Consider the following 19,001-nt stretch of genomic DNA (forward strand, 5'->3'; position numbering starts at 1 on the left):
CAGGACTCGCCGTCAAGGCCTGAGACGGCACCTCCGGCCTGCCTGTAGGGCACTAGGGCAGCCCACTGTGGTGCAGATGCCCAGTGTCCTGCTCTCTAGTCTCTGGTCCCTCACTGGCTATTGTCAGAGTGGAATTCTAATGTTGGGGTGCTGGGGTTTTGACTTGGTCCTTACTGTTCCAGAAGTTTCCATGCCTCAGCAGTATAGACATCCTTCTGATGGTGTCTTCTCTGTCTCTTGTCCTCCTGAGCGGTCTTGCCGCTGCATTCTCTCACCTGCCTGCTGCTCCCGTTCCACAGTGGAACTCTCCTGTTGGAGTCTCCAGTAACTGTCCTTATAGCAGATCCTTATATTGACAAATATAAGGATATTGATAAAAGCCCACACTGATCACGAAGGGGCCAGAGTTATGTCCCGGAACTGCCCTCTCCTCTCTCTCTCTCTCTCTCTCTCTCTCTCTCTCTCTCTCTCTCTCTCTCTCTCTCTCTCTCCTGGGCCAACTCTTGGCCGTTTTAGCTCATCTCCTAATTTCTAGTCTCTTCCCGTCTGTCCTGTGTACTGATCAAACCACCCTCTGTTCTAGTTAATTCACTCATCACACGCACAGTCTTTCTAAATCTAGGTCGCACAAAGCTCAGAACTCTCCAGGAGGCCCTTTGCTGCCGGAGACAGACAGACAGACGCCTATCAGGGTCGTATCTGATCATCAGCCCGGCCTGCCCTCCTGTGAGAGAAGAAAGAGCACCCCTGGGTGACAGCTAGGTGTCCTGGACAAACCTGACCCCAGTGTTCTTGCCTTCGGCAACAGGCCCTGTTGAGCACTTGCCCCCACCCTCCCTCGGGCCTCTTCCCTGGCTGGAGCCAGCGCTGAGAGCTGCGAGTCCTTCCAGCACCGTCTGAAACTCTCTCTGAGGCAGTTTTGTGCAATGCTTAGGGTTCCTGAAGTCTTACCCACACCTCAGGCCTGGGAATCTGAGGCCTGGGAGCAGAGTCGCATCTTTACAGACCCGAGCATCCTGCCGGGAGTCCTCAGGGAACACAGGCAGGCTGGGCCCAGAAGCCCCGAGACTCAGGAAGTGCAGGAAGCTCCTTGAAAGATGCGATGTGGATTCCCCGCCCCTCCCCCGGGCCAGCCCTCCTGGGTGCGTGCGTTACCTCCGACGTCTCCAGGGACTGGATCTCCCGTGGCAGCTCCACTGCATGCCTGTTGAAGTAGTCCATGGTGATGGCGTTGTTCCAGTAGCTCAGGTTGTTCTCCGGGTTGGCGGTCTTCTTCTTCCTCCGCAGGCAGCACACGGTCAGCAGGACGGCTGTGGAGAGTCAAGTCAGCCAGAGGCCCAGGGAGGGAAAGACCACAGAGCCAGCCACCACCAGGGGATGGGGGGGGGAGGGTGAGCGTGGCCTTTCACCCACCCGGGAACACCCCTGCAGATGTGTGCCTCCTTCGGGTCATGAGTTGGGAGTCAGGGAATCAGCAAAAGACAAAGAGGTCCACTTTGTGGGCTGCCCTTCTACGTGGGCGGATGGATGGACGGGTGCAGAGCAAACAGACAAGAGCACTGGGCGAGTACAGAGGGTGTAGGTAGGGAGACAGCGGGCATCGGAGGGCAGGGGTGGAGGGCAGGCAGGCGTCAGACTCCCGGAAGGCTCCCCTCGTGAACTTAGAGCTGAGACTAGCGCCAGGGGTAGGGGCAGCTCAATCCACAGACACACTGACGGGTAAGGGGCCTGAGGTGCCTACAGGTGTGAGGAGAAAATCAAGACTGAGGCTGGAGCGAGGTGGCTGGCAGTGAGGGAGGCGGGAAGGTGGGAGAAGGGAGTGAGGGGGAGGGAGGTAGGAGGGGAGGGGGGCTGGAAGGAGGCTGCAGGAAAGTGGAAGTGCGGTGGGGAGGAGGGGGGAAGGAGGGGAGAGGTCAGGGCAGGTTAGTCCTTTGCTTTGCACGTGGCTCACCTGGGTTTGATCCCCAGCATGCTCAAGGAGTAATTTTTCAGTGCAGAGCCAGGAGTAACCCCTGAACATCGCCAGGTATGACCCCAGAGCAAAGCAAAACAGAACAAAGCATGTGGGAGTGGGTGTGGGGGGGAGGGCAGGTGGAGGTGAGGGAGGTGTGGCCAGGGCAGTGGACAGGGACAGGGCTGGAGGGAGCTGTGGGGATGCCACCTTGCTCCCCCACCTCCCGGCTCCATGGGGAGGAGGGAGGCTCCGTCCAGCTGGCTGAGTACACGGGTCTGAGGGTGGGGTGTCCTCGGCAGGAAGTGGGGCCACGTCCAGGGACCTGATCCTTCCTTAGAGTCAGAAGCTCACGAGCAGAATCCCTGAGTAGAGGTGTCAGGCCCCCAGGGGACACTGCTGCCTCAGCGTCCCCAACACCAGAGACACCGGAAATAGCCCAAAGCCCCTGAGCGCCTCCCCGGGGTTCCAGACTTTAGAGATATTGACCCAGTCCCTCCCCTCTTTAATGCCAGGCAAGGATTATTAGGACCCACAGGAAAATGGAGACTCAGGGAACAAGAGCAAACGCGAACTTCTGGACCCCGCGTCTGCCCCTCAGCACTGCAATTCAGCTTCAGTGTCTCACGGGTGTCATTTACACTTTTGTTCAGTCCCAAGGACTTGAAGGTCCAGGAAGAGGGAGCACCAGGCTGAAAGGTTTAGGGATGCAGACGGCGCAGGGGACTGAAGTCAGAGCAACTGAAGTGGAGTTTCATTGGGGGGGGGGGTGTCTGTAGAGGAAAATGGGGTCTAGGTACCCATCCGCAGAACCTATGGGGTAGCTAGCATCTGTGCTGGGGAGTCTACAGAAGCTGGGACATGTGGCAACAGCCACCAGGGGGCAGCAGAGGGCTGGCACTGGGGCGGTGGGTGGATGGTCTGGTTCCCGCCCAGCTGCGCAGCAGCTGCCCAAAACAGTTCCCACGCAGGTGGAGATGTCAACACCCGTACTCCAGGCCCCGTAGGTGAATGCAGGGTTCTGCCACGCTCTTCTCCTCGGCTGGCCTGGCCAACACCTCAGACCAGGGCCAGAGAGTGGCATCTAATTTGCTTTGATCTAAAAGACTTTCTCGGTGGGGTGGGGGGCACACTGGGCAGTGCCCGGGGCTTATGCCTGCCTCTGCTCAGGGATCACTCAGCGGACCATCTGCAGAGCTGGGCATCGAACCCAGGTCAGCCGCCTGCCAGGCAAGGCATTTAATCCCTGCACTGTCTCTTCCTGCCTACGAGGATGTTTCATCTAAGACCAATTTTAGACTGAATGGTCCATTTTTTTTTCTTTTTTCTTTTCTTTTGTTTTTTGGGTCACACACAGCAATGCTCAGGGGTTACTCCTGGCTCTGCACTCAGGAATTACTCCTGGTGGTGCTCAGGGGACCATATGGGATGCTAGGAATCGAACCTGGGTCAGCCGCGTGCAAGGCAAATGCCCTACCTGCTGTGCTATCGCTCCAGCCCCAGGTCTCGCTCCTTTCTAAAGGGCCTTTTCTTCAGCTCGTTGAGGTGGAGGAGTGATGAGGAGAGAAGACTTTCGCGGACAGAAGACTGTCCAGAGTCGGCTCACCTGTCGTGTCACAGCTCTGTCCCTCAGGCCCTCAGGCTCTGAGGCCCAGGCAGTGTGGGATATGGGGCCGGGTTCTGCCCTGCAGAAGGCCTGTGCCCCATTCAGAGCAGAGAGTCCTCTTCCCGTGTCACAGTGCCAACTTCATGGCATTTCCCTCAGTGAGTTCAGGTGCCTCCTAAATGCCATTTCACGTACACAAGAGAAGCTCGCCTGGGCATAGCCTGTGGGTGTGAGAGGCCAGCCTTCCAGCTGCCTTTTTCCTCAGAAGGAAAGAAGAAGAACTCACAGGAACAGGGGAGGGGTGAGAAGGAGAATTAAAGGCCCGATGTACAATAGGTGCTAATTAATGAGTTTTCTTGTTCTTCCAGAATTTCCACACAAAAATAAAAAGATCTCTGAAGAAAATCTGGGTGTTCAGATGACTCAAGGCCAAGGTGTCATCCGTGGTTTCGAATCTGCTATTATTTGGGGATCTGACCTTTCTCTTAAGACAGAACTGTGGGACTCAGACTCAAGGTCTCTGCTGCACCCCAGAACTGCCCCCGGGCGCTTGCTCGTTCTCTTCCACCCATGAGCAACTGTCTGAGGAAGCTCTGGTCTCTGAGGAAGCTGCAGGTTGCTCTTACCACTCGGAGAAGCAGTTCCTGAAAGTTCACAGAACAGAGCCCAACCAGCTAGCAAATTTGGGGAACTCGGAGCCCCTCTGGCGGTTCTGACCCCTGGAGGGAAGTATTCTAGGTGCCTACAGTAATCCCCACTGCTCTCCACAAACGCAAGTAGGGAGCCCCCACCTCACCCTCTCCCTTTGGCAAGAAGCTCCCCAGATCTGCTTCTCCAAAGGAGACAGCCAGGACCCCATGTTTCATCACGGTTTTAAGCTGCTCTCAGCATTAAGTCAGCTGCTGCTTCCAGGAAGTGTCCGTCAGGACACGGGGGGACAGGAAGGTACTGACCTTTCTGGGAGGGGCCTGATCTTCAGGTGGGATCTGCTATGTGGTGGGAAATGGTCTTTCCCAGGCTCCCCGGGAAGTGCTCTCGCAGGCCTGTGTGAGAGTCGCGGCAGATGCTGACCATCATGTGTCATGATGTGACTCCCGTGGGGCAGGCCATCTTGCCTCCCTGACAGCCTTGGGCTCCTGCTCCTGCTGAGGTTGGGGTGGGGGGGTTGGACACAGCTGGAGGAAGGCCCCCCTGTGCCAAGACTTGTCTCGCTGCTGGCAGGAGGAGTCCGGCAGGACAGGGGACCCCTCCAGCAGCCAGAAAGCCTCATCCTCCCGGCAAAAACGGCCTGAGAGCTGCATGCATGGAGCACTGAGGTCCTGGAACTGGCTCTTCAGGCCCCTCCCCCTCCCTTTTCTGTTCTTTCCTTTAACGGGTGACAGTACTGCTGTCTGAGGCTCTCCACGCCAGTCCCTGCCTTCACAAATTACCCCAGTCCATCTCTTCCCTATCCAATCTCATCTCCATCTCTGCCTCCTGAAAGCCTGGAAGTGACGGCGTGGACATGAGTCCTATTTGGGCAGGGGACAACGCTGGGCCGGTTGTGAATCACAAGACACTGACATGCACGTGACTCTGCAGCTGAACGTCCAAAAAGGAAACTCAGCCCCGGTGCAGCTCAGCACCTTCATCTCGTGGGAGGGAAGGGGGGCTAGTGCTGCCCTGGAGGTGGGTCTTTTTGTTTCTATCTGTGGATCTCCCAGGGTGTGTGGGGGCGGGGACTCGAGGCCCCAGGTTTGGGACTTCCTGTTTGATTCTTCAAGCTGGCAGGCAGTACTACGCGCCACTCCTTCCAAAAGGTCATCCTACACAACTACTAGGGCACTTGGGGCAGTCACAGTCATCTGGGGGAGGGCAGGCCGCTCAGGGGCAAGGTTCATCGCAGAGTTGGTGAAAGGTACTGCTCGGATTCAGGAGGAAAACCAGCGGCCGCTGCCCCTGGCCTGTTTGCATCTTCCAGGAAGAACAGGTTGCTGACGGAGACCGGCCAGGCAGGAAGCCGGCCCTGGGTGAAGCCACAGGACCGAGAGGAGCACGGGCTGACCAGGAGTGTCCTGGAGGTGGCAGCAGAGACCGGCGGAGGCCTCCCTGAGCGCCTCCTCCTGTCCTGGCTGAGGGCTGGATGCGATTCATTTCCCTGAAATCTGGAAATGCGGCGGCGGCTGCCCTTCCCCGGCCCGGCTGCGGGTGGGGTTTCTGGCCAGCAAGGTCCTGGGCAGGTCTGAGATTTGCTACGGTCACCCCTGAATTCTCACGCGAGAGAGGACTCGAGCCCAACAGCCTGGTGGGTGGAGCGGTGTCAGGGCAGGGCCGTCTGGGAAGCCGGACAGGAGGAGCAAAGAGAGCGCCCTGTGATGAACCAGGTGGCCTCAAGCACGAGGCAGACTGGCCAAGGGGCGGCCTTTCTGAGGGGGCGGAGGTGAGCTCTGGCCTCAGTGTGGCTGTCGGCAAAGTCCTCCCACGGGTCTGAAAGAGGCTTCCTGACAGAGAAGCACAGACCCTGAACCAGGCCGTCTGCTATTCAAACTTGGGCTACTCACTGCCTCTACCCAGACTCTCACCCTGCCCCCCTGCAAGCTGAACGGTGGTTCCGCAGGGGCTGGGGCCATGGCCAAGGGCAGGGAGTTGGGTGGAGAGGCCGCTGAAGCAGCGAGGGCTAAGGAAGCTTCCCGAAGCTGGTAGAAATGCAAGAGAGAAGCCCAAGGCCGGTGGTTCCAAGGGGCTACAGGCGTCCCTTTGGATGAAGGGACTCATGCCTCCTTTGACACAGTAATATGTTCTAGTAGGTTCTATTCCGAGCACCCCAACCCTCCTGTCAGAGTGCCAGTACATTCTTGAAATGCCTTCCCAGGCTGTGTGCTTGCTGCTGTCTTGGCTCCCGCACACGCTTGGTTTAGGCAGTCCGTGGGTTTTCTGGATTTACAGTAAGATCTATTTGAATTTCAAACTCATATATAATAAAATGTTTTTTTATTTTTTGACTGGCAAAACCCAGATGGTGGTGAGCTACATCTACTCCGTGTCCGGTAAGAAGAGAAAGGGGTTCTGGGAGTTGGGGGGCTGGCCCTCACACATCTGGTTGGTTCCCTAGAGTTTGGAAGTTTCCCTAGAGTCCTGGCTTATGAGGTGCACCTGGGAAACAGTGTGCCAAGTTCCACCAACGCGCATGCACCTGATCTGTGCTGACTCCTGCACGACTGGGGCCCCGGGCACATCCCCGCAGTCTGGCACAGGCTCCTTACCGTCAGGGGTGTTTCTCAGAACTTCACTTACGTCTGCTTTTTATTTTATTCCTCGGACCAGTCTGTTTTAAGGAAGGCAAGATTTAAAAAAAATAATACTGGAAATTCCCTCTGTAAATGAGAGTTTCTAGGCACACGTGAAGAATGGAACATGAGAACGCTGTCCCTAACGTGACCACTTGTCAAATAGTAATTTCCTATGTTGTCTCATTCTCTTCTGTGTCAGAGGTGGGAAATTGCAGCTTTATGAATCTGTTTACATTCCCATGTGAGGCAATACAGCTGTCTCGTGTCATTTCATGAAAGAATGGCAGAGGCAACCCCCAAACATTTGCCCTTTCTCTGCATTGGGCCTGCCAGCAGAAGGCGGCGCCCACCACCCCCCCATAGACAGCCCACTTTGTTTATCAGCCCAAAGGCGACAGAGAGCTGGGAGAGGTAGTTTCTGGAAAGAATCCAGAATCCAGACTGAACAAGATCTTGTTGGAGAGCAACGCTGGCAAGACGCCGTGCGCGTGTGAGGCAGACACCTCCTGCGCACTGTTCAGATCACCGCGGCGGGGACTCGGCCGAACGCCTGTCACTGTGCAAGTTCCTGAAGCTTCGTTTCTCCCGAGACCCGGGTGAGCCTGAGGGGTGACGTGAAGCCAGTACAGTTGGCAGAGCGGCAGATGCTGCCTGGTTAGGAACAAAGAGTGCACGTAGCACGCAGGCCTCAGTGTCCACTCTCCTCTGACCCCCTGCCACATGCAATGCGTTGTCCCCAGGGAAGCAGCCCAGCCTCAGGGGCTGACTGTAGGCTGCAGGGCTGTGCAGAAACAAGGAGAGACGGCGTGGAAAATCAGACACTGCCTGTCAGTGCTGATCCAACTGGCTTGGGGACCGGGAGAGGCGCTGATTTTGTATGATTCCAGGCTGCGGGTGGGAATTATGAGGAGGCGAATTTCAGACCTCTACAAGAGTTGATATCATTTGGGCGACACTCACACGTGACAAGGACAAATGGAGACGTTACTGGGGCCCGCTCGAGCAAATCAAAGATCAACGGGATGACAAGTGATACAAGTGTTACAAGAGTTGGGGGACTGGAGCGATAGCACAGCGGGTAGGGCATTTGCCTTGTATGTGACTGACCCGGGTTCGATTCCTCCGTCCCTCTCAGAGAGCCCAGCAAGCTATCGAGAGTATCCCGCCCTCACAACAGAGCCTGGCAAGCTCCCTGTGGCGTATTCAATATGCCCCAAACAGTAACAAGTCTCCCAATGGAGACGTTACTGGTGCCCTCTCGAGCAAATCGATGAACAATGGGACGACTGTGCTACAGGTGCTACAAGAGTTGAGAAAGAACTGAGAACACCAAAGGAGAATGAGGTGTCCAATGAGTGAGGCGTCTCATTCCTGGGAGGGCTCATGGGGAGGCTGAGGGATAATCACATGAGAGTGAGAGTGGGACTGAGCACAGCAAGAGTTTTCTCAGAAACTAGGAGCGTAGGATCAAGTCCATGGGGAAGGGCTCTGGGAAGCCGGGAGTGATCAGTCCTGAGGTTAGGTAAGGTTCTTAACGAGAGGTGGGATTGGGATAAGGCGGCAGTCAGGAGATTCTGGGAGCCAGGGGGACCCTTTCCCAATGGTGCCAGTGAAGGAAAAAAACATGGAGAGGTCCCGGTGGCACCCAGCTCACACACCCACTAACAAGTCAGTTGGAAGTGAGGGAAAGAGTCGCAAAATTCACATGTAACGCAAGCCTCAATTTACCTACGAACTATGTTTCATGCAGGCTGACAGCACTTCCTGTAAGCTCAAAGTTTCCCCCCTTTTCCCGAGGAAAGAAAGAGAAAAGGAGGAGACAGAGACGAGGGAGGCGTGAAAAGACAGAAAGGAAGACAGGAGAGCAGCAGCAGGACAGGAGGGCTCTGTCCGGCGACTTGCTGGTGGCAATTGTCAGCGCCTGCTCTCCCATGTCGGTGCTCAGCTGCTCCGGGCATATTAGCAAGCAGGGTGGCTGGTGACAAGAGCCGAGGCTGGAAGACAGGAGCCCCGAGCTCTTGCCTAGCCCTGCCTCTCATGAGCCCCGGGTCCCAGGGTAGCCCCGTCACTTCTGCAGCTGATGCTTCTGCACAGCGAGGACTGTATTCGTTGTAAGGTCTCCCCAGCGTTTGGGAACTGGACCTTTATGCTCGGCGGGCATGCGGGCCATCGCCGGCAGAACCGAGCATGGGGTGGGAATGGCCTGGTGCTTCTTGCCCTACGACCTTATCTCTTGGGTCCGCCCTTTCGGGAGGTGGGGAGGCTGCCCCCAGCTGGGGCAAAGGTCCCCCGGGGCCAGAGGAGCTGCTGTGTAGGGGATGGGGGAGGGAGTGGGAGGCGCAGGGAGGACAGGGCACTCACAGCAGGAGGAGATGGGCACGCTGATGGCCAGAATCACCCAGACGATGTCCATCTTGCTCAGGCAGATGGTGGCTCTGTGCTGGGGCTTGTCCTCTTCGGCCACATGGGAGGCGTTCGCCGCTGTGCCAGGTTTCCAGGTCCCGGCAGGGACCAGGCGGTTGAGGAAGTTTCCCGTGGCCGTGGACACCACGGTGGAGAGAGGCTGGGGCACCTCGGCGGTCATGGCGGGGGTGCCCGCAGCCCCCTCCTCCTCCTCGGCTGGGGGGATGGGGGGGTGGGCTGGGGCCCACGGGGCTGCGGATGTTCCCTGAGGAGTGCCCTCGGAAGGGGCTGAGACACTGACATCGAAGGCAGCCTCGGCGGCCCCAGGGCCGGGAGAGGGAGGTTTGTTGGTGCCAGGAGTGACGGTGAGCCAGGAGTCAGAGTGGTCAGGGCTGACCTGCGGGCCGCCGCGGGGGCGCTGAGAAGGCACTGGGGTAGGGAGTGGGCTGGCAGGGGCACCTGAGGCTTCGGGGACATCCGGTTTCCCTCCATGGCTGGTGAAGGTGGAGCCACCCCCCTGGTCTGCTCCGCTAAGTCCTGGCTCATCCCCTGCAGCCATTGGAGGGGTGGTGGTGAGTGCCCACAAGGTCCTGCTGGGCACCGGGGCGGTGGCCACAGTCTGGGACGGTGGTGAGAAGGAGGAACCCGAGAGCGGGTTCCCCGGGGCGAGCGTGGAGGGGTCCGGCTCTGAAGCCCCCGTGAAGTTGCTCTTGTAGATCTGGAAGATCTTCCCCAGGGGCCGCTTCTGGCCCAGATGCGTGGAGCTCTGGTTCCGGGCCCGCTGGCCTTCCTTCCTCCCGGAGTGGCCCCCGGACGTGGGGAAGCCAGGGCGCGAGGAGCTGCCGGCCCCCCTTCGCGACGAGCCGGGGGGCCGGGGGGGTCTGCGCGTGGCTGCCCGCGCAGTGGGCGCCGTGGCGTGGCGACTGGCGGTTTCTGTCGGCTTCGTGGGCAAAACGGTGGGGACCGTGTCGCCCGGGGCTCGGGGCTCGGAGCGGGAGGGCGGAGCTGGGACTGCAGGAAGGGGCTCCGCGCGCCCGTCAGAGCGGGGGGCGGTGGCCGTGCTTACAGGGGGGTTCCCGTGGGCTGGGGGTGAGGTCGCGGCTGCAGGAGCTGAGGCCTGTGAGGAGGGTCCGTCGAGATGGGGGGTCAGCACGGAGCGGTGGGCAGCTGGCACAGAGTGTCTGTTAGAGGTGGTGGGCGCTGTCTCCATGGTGCCTGGGGCGCTGTCTGAGGGGAGGACCTGAAGAGGTTCCCTGGGAGATGGCTCCTGGGTGGCGGGTGTCAGGGCTTCGGTCAAGGCCAAGGTCAGGAGGAAGCCTGGAGGAGGGGACAGAGAAGAAATGAAATACCCGGGGACATATTCAGCCCTGGGCTGCCACTTTCCCCCGGCACCTAATTCTCAGGGAACTGGAGGGGAGGGCGGGGGTCCGAGGTCTCTATTGCTCCCTATGCCCATGGGGTCACAGAGTAGGCGGGTCTCTTAGGCAGAGACCCCCAGCACTGCGGAGTGTGGGGGGTGTGGGGGGTGAGAAGTCGGGGGAAGAAAGCAGCCCAGGGGCAGGTCTGCGCTGGCCAGGCCCAGCCTTCCCGATGCCTCTGAAAAGCCTGCAACCCCCACGCCCCAGGGCAGCTTCTTGGGCTGACAGGCTGGGCGTGTGCGGGTCTGTGAAGCTGCAGGAGCTCTGTCACAGGGGCTCGGTCACAGGGGATGTGGCAGCACTGAGCTGGATGAGGAAGACTCAGCTGCACAGAGTTGATCGGTGCTCATGTCCTGCCCGACTCTCCCATTGGTGAAGCAGAGGCGGGTCTCCGAAGACACGCCTTGGCCATTCAGAGCCGACCATCAGCTGACCAATTGCGGGGTCAGCCCTCCCCTCTGCCTCGGTGGACACGGAAAATCAGAGGGCGGTCTGGCCTGGGTGAGCGGCACGCACGGTCAATACTAATTCTACAGGGGGCTGGAGTGATAGCACAGTGGGTAGGGCGCTTGCCTTGCACGCGGCCGACCCGGGTTCGATCCCCAGCATCCCATCTGGTCCCCTGAGTACCGCCAGGGGTAATTCCTGAGTGCAGAGCCAGGAGTGACCCCTGTGCATCGCTGGGTGTGACCCAAAAAGCAAAAAAAAAAAAAAAAATACTAATTCTACAAATAACATTAAACCAAGGCAGGAACAGCCCAGTGTCAGGGGAGAGAGCCAGGCAGGGTGCTGAGGAGGTTCACGGGTGTCTGTGCCCATGAATCACTGCACAAAAACCCTGGGAGAGAAGAGACCTCTGGGGACGAAGCCAGCTTCCGAGCTGTCTCTGCGGTAACTGTGTCTCCTACCGTGCTCAAGGAGCACAGCTCTGGGAAGTCGCTGGTGCTGCCGGTCTTTGGAGAAGGAGCATGGGAAGATGGTGGGTTTCATACCGCGGCCCGTGTGCGTGCTTTCATTCACTGAGAAAAGCACAAGGAGCAGAGCCCGTGCACTTCAAAACACCTCTAAAGTAACAGGGAATGTGCCTGCCACAGAGGCGGGGAAGAGAGAGATGGGGTGGGGGTGGCGAAGGGATACTAGGGACATGGGTGGTGGAGAATGGGCACTGGTGGAGAGATGGGTCTTCGATCATTGCATGACTGAAACATAATCACAAAAGTTTGTAAGTCTGTAACTGTATCTCACAGTGATTCATTAAAAATATGAAAAAAAAAAAAACCAACCGCTAAATACCTGTGGATTCTATTAACCACAATGGCATGTGCCTTTTTTAAAAAAACTTTTTTTTAAATTGAATTACCGTGAGATACACTTACCAAAGCTTTCGTGTTTGAGTTTCAGTCATAATCTGATCGAACACCCATCCCTCTACCAGTGTGCATTTTCCACCACCAATGTCCCCAGTATCACCCCCACCTCCACCCCACCCGGTCCCACCCCTCTCCCTTCCTCGATGGCAGGCAATTTCCCTCTTACTCTCTCTCTACTTATGGGCATTATGGTTTGCGATATAGATACTGAGAGGCCATCATGTTTGGTCCTTTATCTACTTTCAGCGCACATCTCCCATCCCGAGCGATCCCTCCAACCATCATTGACTCAGTGATCCCTTCTCTATCCCAGCTGCCTTCTCCCCCAGCTCATGAGACAGGCACCCCCTATGGAGCAATATTCCTGGCCCTGGTGTCTACTGTCCTTGGGTGTTCATCTCATATTATGATATTTTATATTCCACAAATGAGTGCAGCCATTCTATGTCTGTCCCTCTCTTCCTGTCTCATTTCACTTAGCATGAAACGCTCCCTGTCCATCCACTTATAAGCAAATTTCATGACTTCATCTTTCCTAACAGCTGCATAGTATTCCATTGTGTAAATGTACCAAAGTTTCTTTAACCAGTGGTCTGTTCTCAGGCACTCTTTTTTTTTTCTTTTTTTCCAAATTCTGGCTATTGTAAACAGTGCTGCAATAAACATACAGGTGCAGATGTCATTTCTACCATGCTCTTTTAGCACCCTTGGGATATGGCACGTGCCTCTCTTTAAAAAGAACTCATGTGATTGTAACCCAAACATGAAAGCTTGTAACTATCTCACAGTGATTCAATAAAATTAAAAAAAAAAAGAACTCATGTAAGCGGGAGATGCAGGGTCTGCACGGGTTCTATGCTGAAGCCTGGTTCCCCCAACAGCGCCGGGCAGCCAGTTGATCTGCTACCGAGGTGCAGACTCATGGCCGTGGTCTGACCCTAACCTGTGAGCCCCTCATTCACAAGATGCACTCTGGACCCTTCTCACGTTGTTCTTGGACCCAGTGAGCACTGTTTCTATGGGGCAGCCTCTGGGAGCTTCCCACATCCCGCCGAGTCTGGCAGAATGAAGAGTCAAATGAGGTGCCCTGGGGAGGGTTCTCAGGGCAGGGCGGGGGTGAGAACCGTTGAGAGGAGAAGGCAGGGTGCAAGGGGTGATAAGCTTCCAGGAGCAGAAAGAGGTCATCTTCCGGTCTGCTTCTGAGACATGGCTTGGGATCCCCATTAAGGTCACTTCAGTCTTGGGGTGAACCCTAGTATCCCTCACCTTAATGGGTGGAACAAAGGTGAAGGGCTGTGGATGGAAGAGAATGACATACCCAAGGCCTCTAACATCAATAATTTGCCTGAAGCAGCCTATTTTTTTCTTTTCTTCTTTTAAAACAATTTTACTGATGGAGATGTCTGTGGTTTACAATGCTATTATATTCATTTCTCTTATACATAATAAAACACTATTTTCCCCTAAACTTCCATTTATGATCTGTATGGAATGTGGTGATTATGAAAAGAAAGTCCCAAAACTTAAAAACATGTTTGAAAAATTTGCGATGGTACAGTGAATGTTAGATTTGTGTACCTCTGTTATAGACTTACATAAAACTCCTTATGGCCAACAGGGGGCACAGTGGCAAAAGTTGAGAGGGCTGGCCCCGACCACACCAACAGCGTGTTCCGCAAACCACCCGTCAATCCCAATAACCGCATCTCAGACCCCATCAGCTGCTCGGTTCAGGCAGGGCATTGAAGTTCTGGGAGACTAAACGACAAGCTTGAAAAGTCAATAACTCACAGAGGTATATGAAACTTCCATTGGGCTGCATTTTAAATGTAAGCTTTGCCTGATTGACGAATGATGCAGAAGAGGAAGAGGAGGAGGAGGAGGAGGAAGAAGAGGAGGAGGAGGAGGAGGAGGAGGAAGAGGAGGAGGAGGAGGAGGAAGGAGGAGGAGGAGGGAAGAGGAGGAGGAGGGAGGAGGAGGAGGAGGAAGAGGATGAGGAGGTTGGTAATTGCACCCACAGCAGAAACCATGTGTTGCTCAGCTCTGGCCTTTCTGGGTTATTCCAGCTGTTTGCTTGCAGTTTACCACCACAGGAGTCATCTATTCTTAGAACCTCTGATCTGGAGAAACATTTTCTAATAAGTTTCTGTTCGGCTCCTGAGTGCCTTGGTTCCGTATAAGCTCTATTAGGGACTGATTTATGTTTCCCACCCCCTGAACCTCCTGACTACACTTGAGTCAGAGCCTTGAAAGTGATGATTAAAATGAAGCCATTGGGGTAGGCACTGACCCAATCGAACAGATGTCCTTTTAGAAAGAGACCAGGACGCCCTGAGATGCCAGCAACGTGTGTGCAGAGCAAAGACCCTGAAAGCACATTGAGAGAGCCGGCCATCTGCAAGTTAAGGAGAGAGCAGACAGACAGGCCAATTCCATCAGCATTAAAAAAAAAAAATTAAGGAACGTGATTTATAACACGGTCAGTGACAAGCATACAACATTCTCACACCACACCCCCCAGAGAGTTGCTTCCCTGCACCACTGTCGCAGGATCTGACCCCTCACCTCAAACCCATTCCCCACTGCTGCCCGCTGCCTGCCCCCAAGGTCAGTTCTATGGACTAGTTTCCGGTTCTGTTGTCTCTGGCCATTTGATGCTCCCTTTATATTCCACACATCAGAGAGATCATTCTGAGTCTCTCTCCTTCTCCTGTCAGCGTTTTGATTTTGCACTTCCGGTGCCCAGACCCGTGAGAAAGCAGATTTCTATAGTTTAAGCCATCCGGTCTCTAGTACTTAGTTACAGCAAGTAGAACAGATGAAACAGACTAAAACGGACACGAGAGACCCGGAACAGGAGGAGCAGAGACCAGGGCTGGAGTGCAGGCGCACGTTTTGGGAAGTAGGCTGCGGGGCTAGTCCTGGGTGACGCAGATTCACTGGCACCTCTGAGGTGCTCAGAACACGGCACACTGTCCGGAAGAGGAGCACGACAGCCCGCACTGCTCACGCGCTCGCTCCTGGCGCCTCCTCTCTGGTGCACAGGACCCAGCTGGGCAGTGAGGCTGTCAGGTCACACCACCCAGTGAGTAGCAGGCCAGCTACTCAGAGACTGGGGACCAAGGCCATATTCCAGGCAGCAGCCGTGAGGCAGCGCCCGGCCTTCAGGAAGAGCCCCTCTGAGCGGTGGCTGTCACTGGTCTGGGGGGAATGGCCTGGCCTCCAGGGGAGCTTTCGAGACACTCCAGAGGCAGGGGATTAATAAGACTGTCTTTGAGGTCCTCAGGCAATGGCTGCGGTGGGGGCGGAGAGCTCAAAGGGCTAGAATTCAAACGGGTGGAGGGCCTGAGTTTGAGCCTGGATCTGTCCCAGCGGGCCCCGAGTTGCGAGGCAAAGGCCCTGTGGCCCTGGCGTTGGCACTGAATCACTGCCAGACTTGCACTTGGCCACTCCGGGTTCGATCCCTGGCATCCCAGGCACCGCCAGGAGTGATTCCTGAGTGCAGAGCCAGGAGTAACGCCTGAGCATCACGGAGTGTGGCCTCAAAACGGAAAAGTGACCCCAGGCTCTCTCAGCACTGCGTGGGAATGTTCCACTCCCCAAGGAATACTTGGGAAGAAGTTGCCTTGACTTTCTCACCACAAACTTCCCCGGAGGAGGGTGGCCAGGTCCTTGCTGCAGACCTCCCAGAAGCAGGTAGGTTTGTCCCTGCGGCAGCAGCCCCTTGCTGGAGGCGGTCCCTCTCAGAAGATTGTTAGGGTACCTCTCAGCCACTTCCTCTTCAGACTTCAGAGAAGCCTCCGGGGCAGTGCAGGGGACTGTCACCTGGAATACGGGGTACCACCCGTCTTGCCCTGGATACTGATCCCTCTGAAGCTCGAAAGGGACTCAAGGAACAATTCAATACTTTTATTTACACAAGAAGTGACTCGTCCAAGAGCATGTGACTCTCTGTGGACAGAGCTCAGACCAAGACCATTGTTGCAAAGCCATGCTGCTTATTGGTCACCTACAAAGTGTGACAATATTGCACTCCTGGGGCCCTTCTTGAGCCCCTACTGTCACCTTCAATATGGAAATCTGACAGGAGAGCGAATGAACAGTTAAGAGCTGGACGGAATTCTGTACTGTCACAGTAACTACGAAAGGCCTTTCCCTCAGGGCTCCTCTAATAGATGCAAATTTTCCTGCCGGGCCCTGGTGCTGCCCGCCAAGCTGGCCCCCCCACCCCCACCCAGTCTGGGCTATCACCTCTCCGCATGTCATCTGCATAATGGCCTCTGGAGGCTCTGATTCCTGATAAGGAGAAGAGATAAAATGGAAATGTAGTTTGACATGCTTTAAATGTAGAACCAATTTGTAAAGCTTGTCAGAATACAGATGTGTGTATGTGGGGGCGGGGTGGTGGTGGGGGGTGGGCAGAAACCCACAGATTGGAGCTGCTGGAATATTCCGAGAAGGCCTCCTCCTACCTAGAATTCCAATATATACGTGACCTCAAGGCCCCAGGAGGCATCTGTTTATTTGGCTGGCTGCCCATAGTCCATCTGGGGGCATGGCATGGCATTTGCAAATGGCAAAAGCACAGAGGGTCTTGGTGTTGTGAAGGCAAGGACGGCTGTGAAGATAGAAATGGCTCGTTTCATTGATGAGAAAAACCGGGCGTTTTTCTCATGGACCATGAGCTGCTTGAAAGGCTAAGTCTGATCTACACATTCCTTTTTGGTGAGGGTGGGGCACACCCGGCAGTGCTTAGGGGCTACTCCTGGCTCTGCACTCAGGAATTACTCCTGGTGGCCTTGGGGTGACCATGTGGAGTGCTGGGGATCGAACCAGGGCTGGGTGTGTGCAGGTGAACACCCTACTCACTTTACCATCTATGGGGCTGGAGCGGTAGTACAGTGGGTAGGGATTTGCCTTGCACATGGCCAACCTGGGCTTGATCCCCGGCATCCTATATGGTCCCCCAAGCACCACCACGAGTAATTCCTGAGTGCAGAGCCAGCAGTAACCTCTGATCACTACTGGGTGTGACTCTCTCTCTCTCTGTCTCTCTGTCTCTCTGTCTCTGTCTCTGTCTCTGTCTCTCTCTCTCTCCCTCTCTCTCTTTTAGGTCACACCCAGTGATTACTCCTGGCTCTGCACTCAGGAATTACTCTGGGTGGTGCTCGAGGGACATGGGATGCCGGGAATCAAACCTGGGTCAGCCGCGTGCAAGGCAAAAGCCCTACCCGCTGTGCTATCGCTCCAGCCCTTGTACTATCTCTTTGGCCCCCTATCTATTCACTTAATCCTGAGACAACCAGATGAGGCAGGTCCTGATATTACCTTTGCTGCAACAGAGAAAGAGAACAGAGAGGCACAGGAGGATTGGCTGAGATTTAATCCAGCAGTTCAGCTCCTGGGTTTGCCTTCAACCCCTTTCATGTACCACCCTGGTTGCAGTGCCTTTCCTCCCAGCGCAGGCTACCCTGCAAATTCGAAGCTGTGATCCACAGTCTTTTGGAAAGTGGTTCTCTATTTATTAGCCTTCTCAATTTATTTTCTTGTTTCCTGTTTTCTCTTATCTTTATCACAGGCTGTGTATGACAGAGTTGCTGCCTGTCATTTAATTACCAATGCAGTCATTTAATTATTATTCAACCTAATAGTGGAAGCACTAGTCAGATAAATTAGGCAGGAAAAGGAAATAAATGAAATACCAATTGGAAAAGAAGTTAGCATACTACTATTTGCAAATGCACAATTACACACACACACACACATCCTAAAGTTGTCACTTAAAATATTAGAAAAAATTAGATTGCTACAGTAAAGAGTCAGGCTTTTCAAAAAAAAGTCTACTGCATTTCTATAAAAAGAGAAAAATAAAATAAAGAATCAAAAGAGAGACAGTTACAGTTGCATAAAACGTAATTAAGGGGCCAGAACGATAGCACATCGGGTAGGGCATTTGCGTTGCATGCGGCCAACCTGGGTTCGATCCCCGGCATCCCATATGGTCCCCCAAGCACTGCCAGGAATGATTCCTGAGTGCAGAGCCAGGAGTAACCCCTGAGCATTGTTGGGTGTGACCCAAAAAAGCAAAAAAAAAAAAAAAAAAAAGGAGTTAAGTTCATAGGAATCAACTTAAAGGTGAAAGAAAAATTTGAAAGATATAGGGGTTAAAGTGCATGCCGTGCACATGCCTGGCCCTGGTTTCATCCTTGGAATTGCAGATTGTTCCCCAAGAACCACCAGAAATGATCCCTGAGCACAGAGAAAGGAATAACCCTAAGCCCCATCTCAGGTATAGATAAAAAATAAAAACAAAAACCAAGGTGAAATACTTATATTTATAAAACTACAAATTATTGTTTAAAAATAAGACATAAGACACAAGAAAACAGAACAATATTCCATGATCATGGATTGGGATTGACACTGTTAAAATAATCAACCTATCCCAAGTATTGTACAAATGCAACACAATCTGTACCAAACTTCCAACAGCATTCTTCAAGGAACTAAAACATATATCTCTAAAATTCGTATCAAAAGTAAAGAACACCAAACATTAAATCAGTCCTGAGTAAAAAAGATGAGAGGTATCATAGTTCCTGGCTTTAACCTATACTACGAAACTATGGTAATTAAAATAGTATGGCAATGGATTAAAATAGATACACAGACAAGCACTGAGAACCTTGAAAGAAATCCCTAGCAACTATGGACAACTAATGATGAGAAAGTAGCCAATAGCATAAAATGTAGTAAGTACTTCTCAACACTTGGTATTGGGAAGACTGGTTAGCAACATGCAAAAGAATGTAACTGAATGACTATCACACCACACACAAAACAATTCAAAATGAATTAGATATGAAATTAGACCAGAAACCGCAAGACAAGACATTCTGTGATACAGGCCTTAGCGGTCTCTTTAGGTCTCTTTAGGTCTTTCCTGGGTCTCCATCCCAGGAAAACAAGCACTTTCTTGATTTT

General features: G+C 54.3%; 1 protein-coding gene across 8 annotated transcripts in view; it reads right to left on the reverse strand.

The window, feature by feature from the left end:
• TMEM108 (transmembrane protein 108) overlaps positions 1–19,001 on the reverse strand; it is a 255,917-nt gene that overhangs the window by 6,141 nt on the left and 230,775 nt on the right. For all 8 annotated transcript variants that reach the window (XM_055126178.1, XM_055126177.1, XM_055126170.1 and 5 more), the window contains 2 exons: positions 9,188–10,546; positions 1,156–1,310 (listed from right to left, as the gene is read on the reverse strand). In XM_055126178.1, coding sequence (XP_054982153.1) covers positions 1,156–1,310; positions 9,188–10,546 — 1,514 coding nt within the window. The remainder of the gene's footprint in view (positions 1–1,155; positions 1,311–9,187; positions 10,547–19,001) is intronic.

Source organism: Sorex araneus, chromosome 2 (genome assembly GCF_027595985.1).
Source record: "Sorex araneus isolate mSorAra2 chromosome 2, mSorAra2.pri, whole genome shotgun sequence".
In the NCBI taxonomy this organism is placed as follows: domain Eukaryota; kingdom Metazoa; phylum Chordata; class Mammalia; order Eulipotyphla; family Soricidae; genus Sorex; species Sorex araneus.